The sequence below is a fragment of the Nicotiana tomentosiformis genome, chromosome 11 (genome assembly GCF_000390325.3).
Source record: "Nicotiana tomentosiformis chromosome 11, ASM39032v3, whole genome shotgun sequence".
NCBI lineage: Eukaryota > Viridiplantae > Streptophyta > Magnoliopsida > Solanales > Solanaceae > Nicotiana > Nicotiana tomentosiformis.
Window position 1 is genome coordinate 70,648,600 of NC_090822.1, and position 12,806 is coordinate 70,661,405.

At 43.5% G+C, this 12,806-nt stretch overlaps 1 protein-coding gene across 1 annotated transcript; it reads right to left on the reverse strand.

Moving 5' to 3' along the window:
* Nucleotides 1-1,132: 1,132 nt before the first annotated feature.
* LOC138901633 (uncharacterized) lies at nucleotides 1,133-4,311 on the reverse strand. The gene is made up of 3 exons (XM_070189412.1): nucleotides 4,012-4,311; nucleotides 1,295-1,811; nucleotides 1,133-1,203 (listed from the first exon to the last, which is right to left on the reverse strand). The coding sequence occupies exons 1-3, from the start codon at nucleotides 4,309-4,311 to the stop codon at nucleotides 1,133-1,135; spliced, it is 888 nt and encodes a 295-aa protein (XP_070045513.1).
* Between the last annotated feature and the right edge of the window lie 8,495 nt (nucleotides 4,312-12,806).

The window sequence follows — 12,806 nt, forward strand, 5'->3', positions numbered from 1 at the left end:
TTTAAAGATATAGCAAAATTGAACACAAATTAGGAAGAAGTTCATAGTTGTGATGACCCAAAAGGTCATCTTATATTTTAGAGCTCGATTCTGCGCTCTTAAGCCTTAAAATCTCATTTTTACCCTCCTCGATTTGCATGCGCATTTCGAACGTGTTTCTGGAAAACTTTTATGTTAAAAATTGATGAAAATAAGAATTTTTACCTTAAAAGTTAATTTTGTTGACTTGGTCAACATTTTTGGTAAATGGGCCCGGATCCATATTTTGATGGTCCCTATGGGTCCGTATCAAATTATGGGACATGGGTGTATGTCCGGAATCGAATTCGGAGGTCCCTAGCTCGAGTTATGAATTTTTGATGAAAATTAAAAGTCTGAAAATTAATTATTTTTAAGAATTGGTTGATATTTGTCCCTGTTGATACTGGGCCCGTATTTTGGTTCCAAAGCCCGGTATAGGTCAAATATAATATTTAAGACTTGTCTGTGAAATTTGGTGAGAAACGGAGTTGATTTGACGTGATTCGGACGTCCAGTTGAGAAGATAGGAATTTTAAAGTGTTCTTGCAAATTTCATTTGATTTGGTGTTAAATTAATAATTCTAGGTGTTATTTTGGTGATTTGATCATGCGAGCAAGTTCGTATGATATTTTTAGAGTTGTATGCATGTTTGGTTTAGAGCCCCGAGGGCTCGGGTAAGTTTCGGATAGGCCACGAGATGTTTGTAATAACATCGATAACTATGAATCAGACATCAAAATGCATGAATTTTAAAGAAAAGTTCAAGAACCTCTAGAATTGCAACCAACCGTCTGACCCAATAAAACCAACTCTGATTGATACCAAATTTTGGAGACTAGTTCCAAATAGAAAAACGGACCTATTCTAAGTCCCAAAACCAAATTCCAAACCTAAAAGCCAAAAGGTCAACCTACGGCCAAACTTGGGAAAACTTCTAAACCTCAAATTGACAACTTTCAGTAAAACAATTCAAATCAACCTAGGGACATCCGAATTTGATTCCGGGCTTACGCCCAAGTACAAAATCACGATACAAACCTATCGAAACCATCAAAACACCTTTTCGAGGACATTTTCACAAAAAGTCAAACCTTGGTCAACATTTTTAACTTAGGCTTTTAAACCAAGAACCAAAGGGTCCAAATCAACCCAAAACCTTTCTAGAACGAAACTAACCACCCCTGCAAGACATAAAACCACAAATACACATGTGTGAAGCATAAAAAGAGATAACGGGGCCCAAATACACAAAATGACTGGTCGGGTCATTACATTCTCCCCCTTTTAAAAGGTGAGGATAATGACTCCAGATGTCGTGCTCGGTCTCCCAGGTCGCCTCCTTGACTGGATGACCCCTCCATTGAACCTTCATCGATGCAATGTTCTTTAACCTAAACTTTTGGACCTGTCTATCCAAGATAGCCATCGGCTCCTCATTATAAGTCAAATCCTTGTCTAGTTGGATTGATCTGAAATCTAATACATGTGATGTATCAACATAATACTTTTGGAGCATGGAAATATAGAACACTGGGTGAACTACCGATAAACTAGGTGGAAATGCAAGTTTGTAGGCCACCTCGCTCACTATCTCAAGGATCTCAAAAGTAACAATATACCTAGTGCTTAACTTTCCTTTCTTCCCGAACCTCATCACACCCTTCATAGGTGAAACTCGAAGCAAAAACCTCTCTCCCGCCATATATGCTACATCATCAGCCTTCCGATCAGCATAACACTTTTGTCTAGACTGTGATGTACGAAGCTGATCTTGAATCATCTTGGCTTTCTACAAGGCATCCCAAACCAAATCAGTGCCCAACAACCTAGCCTCACCCAGCTCAAATCAAGTAACTAGAGAACAACACCGCCTCCCATATAATTCATCACAAGGAGCCATCTGAATACTCGATTGGTAGATATTGTTGTAGGCAAACTCTGCAAGCGGTAGAAACTGGTCCCATGACCCGCGAAATCCATAACACAGGCACGTAGCATATCCTCCAAGATCTGAATGGTGCGCTCGGATTGCCCGTATGTCTGGGGTGAAATATTGTACTCAACTCAACCCATGTGCCTAACTCATGTTGCACGGCTCTCCAAAAATGTGATGTAATCTGCACGCCATGGAGACAGAAATTCTCATGGATATAGATCTGAGCCAGCTACTCTAAAGAATAAGTAGTCACCACCAGAATGAAATATGCCAATTTGGTCAGCCTATCCATAATAACCCATATTGCGTCAAATTTCTTCAAAGTCAGTGGGAGCCCGACAACGAAATCCATGACAATACGCTCATATTTCAACTCGGGAATCTAAAGTCTTTGAAGCAAATGACTCATCCTCTGATGCTCGTACTTTACTTGCTGACAGTTCAAGCACCGAGCCACATACTCCACTATATCTTTCTTCATTCTTCTCCACCAATAGTGCTATCATAAATCTTGATACATCTTAGCAGGACCCGGGTGAATGGAGTACCGCAAACTGTGGGCCTCCTCAAGGATCAACTCACGCAACCCGTCCACATGGGGCACATATATTCGACCCTGCATCCTCAACACCCCGTCATCTCTGGTAGAAACCTTCTTAGCATCACCGTGCTACACTGTTTCTATAAGACAAGCAAATGGGGGTCTTCATACTGACGCGCCCTGATGCGATCATATAAGGAAGACCAAAAAACTACACAAGCTAGAACCCGACTGGGCTCCAAAACATCTAACCTCACGAACTGGTTGGCCAAGGCCTGAACATTTGATGCAAGTGGTCTCTCACCAATAGGAATGAATGTAAGGCTACCCATACTCTTAGCCTTCCTACTCAAGGCATCGGCCGCCAAATTTGCCTTTCAGGGATGATACAGAATGGTGATACCATAGTATTTTAACAGCGCTAACCACCCCCGCTGCCTCAAGTTCAGATCTTTTTGCTTAAACAAGTGTTGTAGACTCCGATGATCGGTGAATTCCTCGCAAGACACGCCATAGAGATAGTGCCTCTAGATCTTCAATGCATGAACAATGGAAGCCAACTCTAAATCATGAACGGGGTAGTTCTTCTCATGGCGCTTCAACTGGCACGAATCATAAGTAATCACCCTACCCTCCTAAATCAATATACATCCAATGCCAATCCATGAGACATCACAATACACTGTATAAGAACCCGATGCAGATGGCAAAACCAGAACTGGAGCTGTGGTAAAGGAAGTCTTAAGCTTCTGAAAGCTCTCCTCACACTAGTCAGACCACCTGAATGGAGAACCCTTCTGGGTAAATATAAATAGATGAGAAACCCTTTACAAAACGGTGATAATACCCGGCCAACCCAAGAAAACTCTGGATCTCAGTAGCTGAAGACGGTCTGGGCCAACTCTATGAGTCAATCTAAATGGGCGAGAAACCCTCTACAAAATGGTGATAATACCCGGCCAAACCAAGAAAACTCTGGATCTCAGTAGCTGAAGACGGTCTGGGCCAACTCTGAATTGCTTCAATTTTATTCGGATCTACCTTAATCCCCTCGCTAAACACCGCTTGACCCAAAAATGCCACCGCATTAAGCCAAAACTCACACTTTGAGAATTTTGTATATAACTTGTTCTCTCTCACTGTTTGGTGCACGATCCTCAAATGATGCTCATGATCCTCCCGACTGCGGGAGTACACCAGGATGTCATAAATGAATACGATGACAAAAAATCAAGATATGGCTATAATACACTGTTCATCAAATGCATAAATGCTACTGGGGCATTGGTCAACCCAAATAAAATTACTAGAAACTCATAGAGACCATACCGAGTCCTGAAAGCAGTCTTAGGGATATTCGAGTCCCGAATCTTCAGCTGATGATACCCTGACCTCAAATCAAATTTTGAGAACACTCTAGCACCCTGATGCTGGTCAAATAAGTTATCAATACATGGTAGTGGGTACTTATTCTTGACTATGACCTTTTTCAGCTGCCTATAATCAATACACATCTGCATGAAGCCATCTTTCTTCTTCATGACTGAAACCCTTATCAAGCAACTCCTGAAGCTGCTCCTTCAACGCCTTTAACTCTACATGTTCTATATGATATGGTGGAATAGAAATGGACTGAGTGCTAGGCAACAGGTCAATACCAAAGTCAATGTCCCTCTTAGGTGGCATGCCCGGTAGGTTTGCTAGAAATACATCTGGAAAATCTCTCACTACCGGAAGTGACTCAACGCTAGTAGTATCAGCACTAGCATCTCTCACAAAGGCTAAGTATGCATCACATCCCTTATCAACCATTCGTTATGCCTTTAGAAAGAACACCACCCTTCTAGGAATATAGTCCAATGTACCCCTCTAGTCGAATCGTGGCAAACCTAGCATAGCCAATGTCACGTTCTTGGCATGACAGTCCAAAATAGCATGATCCAGGCTCCGTCCTATGCCCAAGTCCATGGACTGGTAGACTTTTATTTGATACGGTCTCCACAAATAAACCCGAGGCAACCCTATGATAGACTAGAAAATACTTGTGATGACTGTGTCTGATGCGACCGCCTCCATCCTACCTGAAAAAGCATAGAATCTGGTATGGCCTCCCCTCTAGGGAGACCTCTCACCGCCTAACCTCCACCCCTAGCTAGCGGTGTAGGTAGAGCGGCAGCTGGAGCAGCAACCATAGCTTGTGAACATTGTGGACCGTGTGGAATCCGTAGAGCTTGTGTAGTATGTGGAGGTGCACTCCTCCTAAGTCTAGGACAGTCTCTCACCATATGTCTGGTATCACCACACTCAAAACAAGCTCTCAGTGGGCGTGGTTGCAGAAATTAACTATGGCTGATCGACTAGACTGACCGCTAAAGGCACCCAGTGTAGGAGGTACACTAGAAAGTGGATGTGCAAAATGGGATACCTAAGACCTCGGGATAGCCAGAGCACTGCCAGTAGCTAGAACTGCTGAATGAACTGGGCGACACACATACCCTCTTCCATGACGGGCTAAACCTTTAGCGTGGCCACTACTAAATCTTCTAGGGCTTTGAGACCTCTTGGCCTCCTTGTCCTCCCTCTCTCAGCCCCGCATATCCTGCAGCCTCCGTGCGATCTCTACCACCTGCTGAAATGGAGTATCTATCTCCAACTCTCAAGCCACACTGAATCTATGATCATAACTGAGCCCCTCGATGAATCTCCGGACTCGCTCTCTGACTATCGAAACCAAGGCAAGTGCATGTCGGCATAGCTCACCGAATCTGAAGGCATACTCTGTCACGGACATAGTCCTCTGACGCAGCTGCTCAAACTCTATGCACCATGAATTTTGAAGGGTCTGGGGAACGAACTGTCTCAAAAACATCTTTAAAAACTGAGCCCAAGTGAGTGGGGCTGCATCAGCTAGCCTACCCTCCTCGTAAGCCTATCACCACCTGCATGCTGCTCCTGATAGTTGAAATGTAGTAAAGGCAACTCCGCTCATCTCCACAATACCCATGGTGTGGAGAATATACTAGAACTTGTATAAAAATCCATGTGCATCCTCAGTAAATGCGCCACTGAAAGTAGGAGGGTGAAACTTCTTGAACCTCTCAAGTCTCAAATGTTCCTCCTTAGATGCCTCTGCCCTAAGTCAGATACTTCTTGAAAGATGTTCCTTCTCTTAAGATTAATTTGAGATCATGTTACCATCAGTTGAACGTTAGGGCTTCTGAGATCCCTAAATGGCATTTAGGACTCGTTATGGATATTATGAGTTCTTGGTAATGTCTTTTTGTTTGACTAATGCCCCAACAACTTTCATGCATTTAATGAACAATATATTTCAGCCATATTTTGATTCCTCTGTCATTTTATTCATTGATGATATCTTGGTATATTACCGTGGTAGGGAGGATCATGAGCAATATTTTGGAAAATCCGGGTTTCTGCAAATTCTGGTATTCTGGCATGTCCTTCTTCGCGTTCGCAAAAGTACTCTCGCGAACGCAACGAGTAAACTGATGAGGCCAGAATTTTCTTCTTCGCGAACGCGAAGCGATGGGGGCGTTACCCTTCGCGAACACGACAAGCTCATCGCGAACGCGTAGTGTTAGGCACTGGGGGGGGGGGGGGAAGGGGGGGGTTAGTTTTTCCTTTATCGCGAACGCGAGCAATGTCTCGCTAACGCAAAGGCTAGGGGGTAGCCTACACGAGCGCGAACAAGGTCTCATGAACACGACAGTGTTCTCGTGAACGTGATGAACACTGTCGCCCATCACTTAATAGAATCCAAAAAACGGGAATTGGCCATGTATTTCATCTTCTCAAAAACCAAACAGACTAGAGGCGCTTTTCAAGAGTTGTTTTCTTTCCCAAAGTGTTGGTAAGTGATTCTAAACTATTTTCTTTCAATTACCCATTACATTTTATGAATTATCAACCTAAAATCTAGAGTTTTCATGGTAGAATTAGGGTTTTGGGTAGAAACAGGGGATTTCGGAAATTTGGGGATTTAGACCTCAAATTGAGGACGAATTCCAAAACCAATTATATATTCGGGCTCGGGGATGAATGGGTAAATGGATTTTGGTCCGAACCTCGGGTTATGAGCAAGCGAGCCCGGGGTCAATTTTTTGACTTTTTGAAGGAAAATTTGGGAAATCTAAATTTATGCAATATAATTGATTCCTTTAGAAATATTTGATATTATTGAGCCATTTTTGAATAGATACGAGTGGTTTGGAGGTGAATTCTAGAGGAAAAGTTGTGATTGAGTATTAAGTAGCCTTCGAAGCGAGGTAAGTGTTGTGTCTAACCCTGACTTGAGGGAATTAGAAACCTCAGATTATTTGCTATGTGAAATTCATGTGAGCGGCGTATATGTAAGGTAATGAGTACTTATGCGCCGCCAATTTACCTGTTTTCCATGTTTCTCCCATTTTTCGTATATTATCTCTTTCCTATGCCTAATTGCTACTTGTTTATACTAGTGTTGTTAAATTGATCGTTCTTATCATGTTTACGGATTTTCTGGTGATAATTGAGTATTTATTTCAAGTTGAGATTGATATTGTGAAACCAAATATCGAAATAAGGTTTGTACTTGTTATTTTATCTCCTTGTTGTTATTTATTCATTGCATTATCTTAATGGAGAGTGTTAATGCACAAAGGGTGATGACGTGCCATATTATGAGTGTTAATGCACGAAGGGTGATGCCGTGCCATATTGTGAGTGTTAATGCACGAAGGGTGATGAAGTACCATATTGTGAGTGTAAAAGCATGAAGGGTGATGCGGTGCCATGATATGAGAGTTAATGCACGAAGGGTGATGTCGTGCTGTTTCTATTGAGTTTATGGTGAGATTGAGAGTAAAAGCACGAAGGGTGATGCCATGCAATTATTCCTTTACTTTATTCGTGTTCCTGTTGATTCATAGTATATTGGTTGTTCCAGTTATCATCCTATTGTAGTTCTTTATCTCGTATTTCTCCCAGCATATTTTCCCCTCCCGATATTTCCTGTCTAGCTCTTCATTATTGTTATTTGTATATATACTGTTAAATTGCACAAGTTGATTTGTAGGTGCCTTGCCTTAGCCTCGTCACTACTTCATCGAGATTAGGCTCGAAACTTACCAGTACATGGGGTCGGTTATACTGATACTGCACTCTGCACTTTCTGTGCAGATTTTGGTACCGGCTTAGGTTGATCGAGATTTTTATTGTTGGACCCGCCATTCGGAGACTCAAGGTAGATCTGCCAACTTTCACAGACGTTGAAGTCCTCGTCTTTACTTCTGTTTTATGGTTTCTTTCATTCAAATAGATATTTTTCTTTCAGACTATTACTTGTAGTAAATTCTACAATGCTCGTGAATTGTGACTCCAGATCCGGGTGGTAGTAATTAATACAGTTTGGATATTATTCTACACTTATTATATTTCATCTTAGCTAATCATTGCCATTTACTGAATGGAAATAAGGATTGGGTTTAATAATTCTCTAACGTTGGCTTGCCTAGCAAGTGAAATGTTAGGCGCCATCACGGTCCCGACGGTGGGAATTTCGGGTCGTGACAAGTTGGTATCAGAGCACTAGGTTGCCTAGGTCTCATGATTCATGAGCAAGGTTAGTAGAGTCTGGAGGATCGGTACAGAGACATCTCGAGGCCGAGGCAGGGCTCAGCCCAAAGCTCGAGCAGCTGCCCCAGCAGTGGAGCCTCAGATAGAGCTTGATGAGGAGGTTCTAGCCCAGACTATTCCAGCCTGGCTAGCTCAGGTTCCGGAGGGGTTCTTTGCCACCCCAGTACTTCAGGACGCTTTGGTCCGTTTGGTGGGCCTTTTGGAGATTGTGGCCCAGACTGGCGCATTTCCCATGGCACCAGCTGTCTCTCAGGCTGGAGGGGGAGCCCGACTCCCACAAATGCTCCGGAATAGATTGCTCCCCAGTATTAGGCTCCAGCAGCTCAGCCAGTCGGAGTAGTTCAGCTGGTTGTTGCGGTGCAGACCAGTGATGGGTCAGCTATGTCTTCTGAGGCTTTATGAAGATTGGATAGGTTTACCAAGCTCTTTCCTGTTCACTTCAGTGGTGCTACTTCAGAGGATCCCCAGGAGTATCTTGACATCTGTCACGAGGTTCTACAGAACATGGGTATAGTAGAGACCAATGGGGTCGATTTTGCGGCATTCTAGATGACTGGTTCTGCCAAGAAATGGTGGAGAGATTATTTGTTGACCAGACCAGCTGGGTCGCCTGCTCTTACTTGGGACCAGTTCTCTCAGCTCTTCATAGAGAAGTTTCTGCCTATCACATTGAGAGAGGAGCGTCGCCATCAGTTTGAGTGTCTCCAGCAGGGCAGTATGATTGTTACTCAGTATGAGACCCATTTTGTAGATTTGGCTCATCATGCTATTCTTCTGCTTCTCACCGAGAGAGAGAGAGAGAGAGAGATAGAGAGAGAGAGAGAGAGAGAGAGAGAGGGTGAGGAGGTTTATTGACAGACTTTCTCAGCCTATCAGATTGCAGATAGCTAAGGAGATTGGGAGTGAGATTTCTTTCCAGGTAGCTGCTAATGTCACCAGACAAGTCGAGATGGTTCTTACTCAGGGAGGTCAGGGGTCTGATAAGAGACCTTTCTATTCCGGTGAGTTCAGCGGTGCCTCATCTAGAGGCAAGGGTACTTTTGGTAGAGGCCATCCTCCCAGGCCATTTCATTCAGCACTCCAGGCATCCCACGGTGTCTCAGGTGGTCGTGGCCCTCAGATGCATTATTCCGACCAGCTAGCCTACAATGCACCACCAGCTCCTATTAGTGCACCTCTACTCCAGAGTTATCAGGGTGGTTACCCAGGTCGACAGGGTCAGTTTCAGGGTCACCAGTCATAGCAGTCGAGGTTATATTATACTTGTGGTGATCCGAGGAACATTTCTAGATTTTGCCCTCGGGAAATGGGCAGCTCACAGAATCAGAGTTCTCGTGCCATGGTTCTGGCACCAGTTATTGCACCACCTTCTCAGCCAGCAAAAGGTAGGGGTCAGGCAACCAGAGGTAGAGGCCAGACTGTTAGAGGTGGAGGTCAGGCCGTTAGAGCTGGAGACCAGCCAGCTAGAGGTCGTCCCAAGGACGTAGTTCAGGGTGGTGGGGCCCAGCCCCGGTGTTATGCTTTCCTAGCCAGGCCTGAGGATGAGTCATCTAACACTGTCATCACAGGTACTGTTTCAGTTTGCAGTAGAGATGCTTCAGTTCTATTTGATCCGGGATCTACTTACTCCTCTGTGTCGTCCTATTTTGCTCCATATTTGGTTGTGCCCCGTGATTCTTTGAGTGCTCATGTGTATGTGTCCATGCCAGTGGGGGTGCTATTATTGTAGACTGTGTTTATCATTCGTGTGTGGTCACCACTGGGAGTCTTGAGACTCGTGTAGACCTTCTACTTCTCGATATGGTTGATTTTGATGTCATACTGGGTATGGATTGGCTATCACCTTATCTTGCTATATTATATTGTCATGCCAAGGCGGTGACCTTAGCCTTGTATAGGTCACCTCGATTAGAGTGGAAAGAGACTCTTGGCCATTCTACCAGCAGGGTTATCTCTTATGTGAAGGCTCGGCATATGGTCGAGAAGGGATCTCTAGCTTATTTGGCTTATGTCCGCGATTCTAGTGCGGAGATTCCTTCCATCGGTTCAGTGCCGGTTGTTCGTGAGTTTCCAGAGGTGTTTCCTGCAGATCTGCCGGGAATGCCACCCAACAGGGATATTGATTTCTACATTGATTTGGCTCCGGGTGCACAACCCATTTCCATTCCGCCATATCGTATGGCCTCGCCGGAATGATCCGAAATCCATTCGAAACACGCCCCAGTCCCTCGGGATCCCATCCAAACATACCAACAAGTTCCATAACACAATACAGACGTACTCGAGGCCGCAAAACACACATAACAACACCAAAATGATGAATCACACCTCAAATCGAAATATATAAACTTTGAACTTCAAATATCACAACCGATGCCGAAACCTATCAAATCACGTCCGATTGACGTCAAACTTTGCACACGAGTCCCAAATGACATAACGAAGCTATTACAATTCCCGGAATCACAATCCAAATCCGATATCAAAAAGTCCACTCCCGGTCAAACTTTCCAAAAATTCAACGTTCGCCATTTCAAACCAAATTCCACTACGAACCTCCAAATCACAATCCGGACGCGCTCCTAAGTCCAAAATCACCCAACGGACCTAACAGAACTATCAAAATATCAATCCAAGGTCAAATGCTATAAAGTCAAACTTGGTCAACTCTTTTGAATTTAAAGCTCCCTAGTTGAGAATCATTCTTCCAAATCAGTCCCGAATAACCTGAAAATCAAAACCGACGATTCACACAAGTCAAAATACATCATACGGAGCTACTCATGCCTGTAAACTATAGAGCGAAGTGCAAATGCTCAAAACGACCGTTCGGGTCGTTAAAGAAATGCAAAATCCGCACAACACTGGCCAGATTCTCTCAACTTTCCATATCCATTCCGAACAACTGATCAATATTCTCAATAACCGCTTGTACCCCATCAAGAGAGAAACATGAGAGGGTGACCCTAGGGGGATGCATATTCACACGATGCACGGACAACTCACGTGCTAATAATAGAACATGCACGAACAACGCATGTGCTGCACGGACAACTCACGTGCCAATAATGTCAATATATGGATCCGCACAGGCAACTCACGTGCTGCACGGACAACTCACGTGCTGCACAGACAACTCACGTGCCAATAACATAATACGCCCGGCATGGTCACAGGCCTCCAGTCCAAACATATGATAAAGGAGAAATTAAACAAGTATACATGTATATGATGAATGAAATAAGATTCTCATGCTCCTGGACTGGTATAAATGACATGCTAAAGTGTAGGCATGTGCAAAGTGTGCTATCACAGCTCAAATATGCAATTTCATCACTGGAAAGCATTTATCAAGTTCATTCAAGGATTAAACCTCTATGTAACCTCGAACATGGCTCAAATAGTTCACACAAGATGTTACAAATATAATAAATATCATAGCTTAAGGCTTAACTGTAAATTCTGGGCTCATAAGAGCCGAGGCACATCCCGAACATGAATAAATGACCTCTGTGCCCGCACATGGGTTCATCCCCATGTATGTGTGCACCCAATAGCACGTAGCAATCACAACAATTCAGGAAACTAGTGCTTCAATCGAGTTTAAATAAGATACTTACCTCCAGCAAATCAAATCAGTCTGCTAGCAAGCCCTTCCCATGCGTATCGACATCCGAAAGGCTCGAATTTAGTCAAAATAATGTAATACTATCTATAAAAGCTATAGGAATTGACACTAATTAATAAAACTACGATCTTTAACTAAGGTCAAAAAGTCAACTCAAAAGTTAACCTCGGGCCCACATCTCGAAATCTAACAAAAGTTACAAAATCCGGACTCCCATTCAACCACGAGTCCAACCATACCAAAGTTACTCAAATCTGATCACAACTCGACCTTCAATCCCCAAAATTTAGTCTAAGAAGTTTTCACAATTTTTCCCCAAATTTCCAACTCAAATCACTAATTAAATGATGAAAATAGCAATGGATTCATGTAATATAGCCAAAACTGAGTTAGAATCATTTACCCCAATGAACTCCTTGAAAAACCCACAAAAATCGCCACTCTAGGTCCAAAGATGAAAAATGAGATGAAACCCTCATTTATATGGTACCACATCTCATCTCCCAAAGTGCTGACCTCACTTTTCTTTTGTGGTCCGCACTTCCAAGTTTCGCGGCCGCGATCCAAATTGTGCGGCCGTACTTCAACAGTAACTGCACTACTAGGCTTCAGTAAATTGACCATAACTTTTTGTACAGATGTCTAAATAATGAATAGTTTGACTTTCTAGAAACTAGACTCAAAGGGCTACAACTTTCAATTTGAGATCATCTCCAAATTCTTTTTAGATTAAAAGATATAGGCTTCCGAAGTCAGACCATCAAACATGTGGATTTCCCCTGCTGCGGTCCGCAAATTTTCCACTGCTGTTCGCACATTTTCCACTGCCTCCGCACTCTGGGAGTTTGCGGCACACATGAGGCTTTGCCTCAGCACTCCAAAATGTGCCCTCTACATTTCAAGTGCTCCAGAACATCATCAAAGTGCCGAAATGCTCAAACTTGTTCAAAACTCACCCAAAACACACCCGAGATCCCCGGGACCCCATCCCAACATACCAACAAGTGCTAAAACACAATACGAGCTTACTAGAAGCCTCATATCA

Coding starts and splice junctions, on each gene's coding strand:
- LOC138901633 (XM_070189412.1), bottom strand. CDS start 4,311: ATGGTTGATAAGGGATGTGATGCATACTTAGCCTTTGTGAGAGATGCT. Junction 1,812..4,011: donor AAAGATGGCTTCATGCAGAT/GTGTATTGATTA, acceptor GATGCCTTGTAG/AAAGCCAAGATGATTCAAGA. Junction 1,204..1,294: donor CCTTTTAAAAGGGGGAGAAT/GTAATGACCCGA, acceptor TATGTCTTGCAG/GGGTGGTTAGTTTCGTTCTA.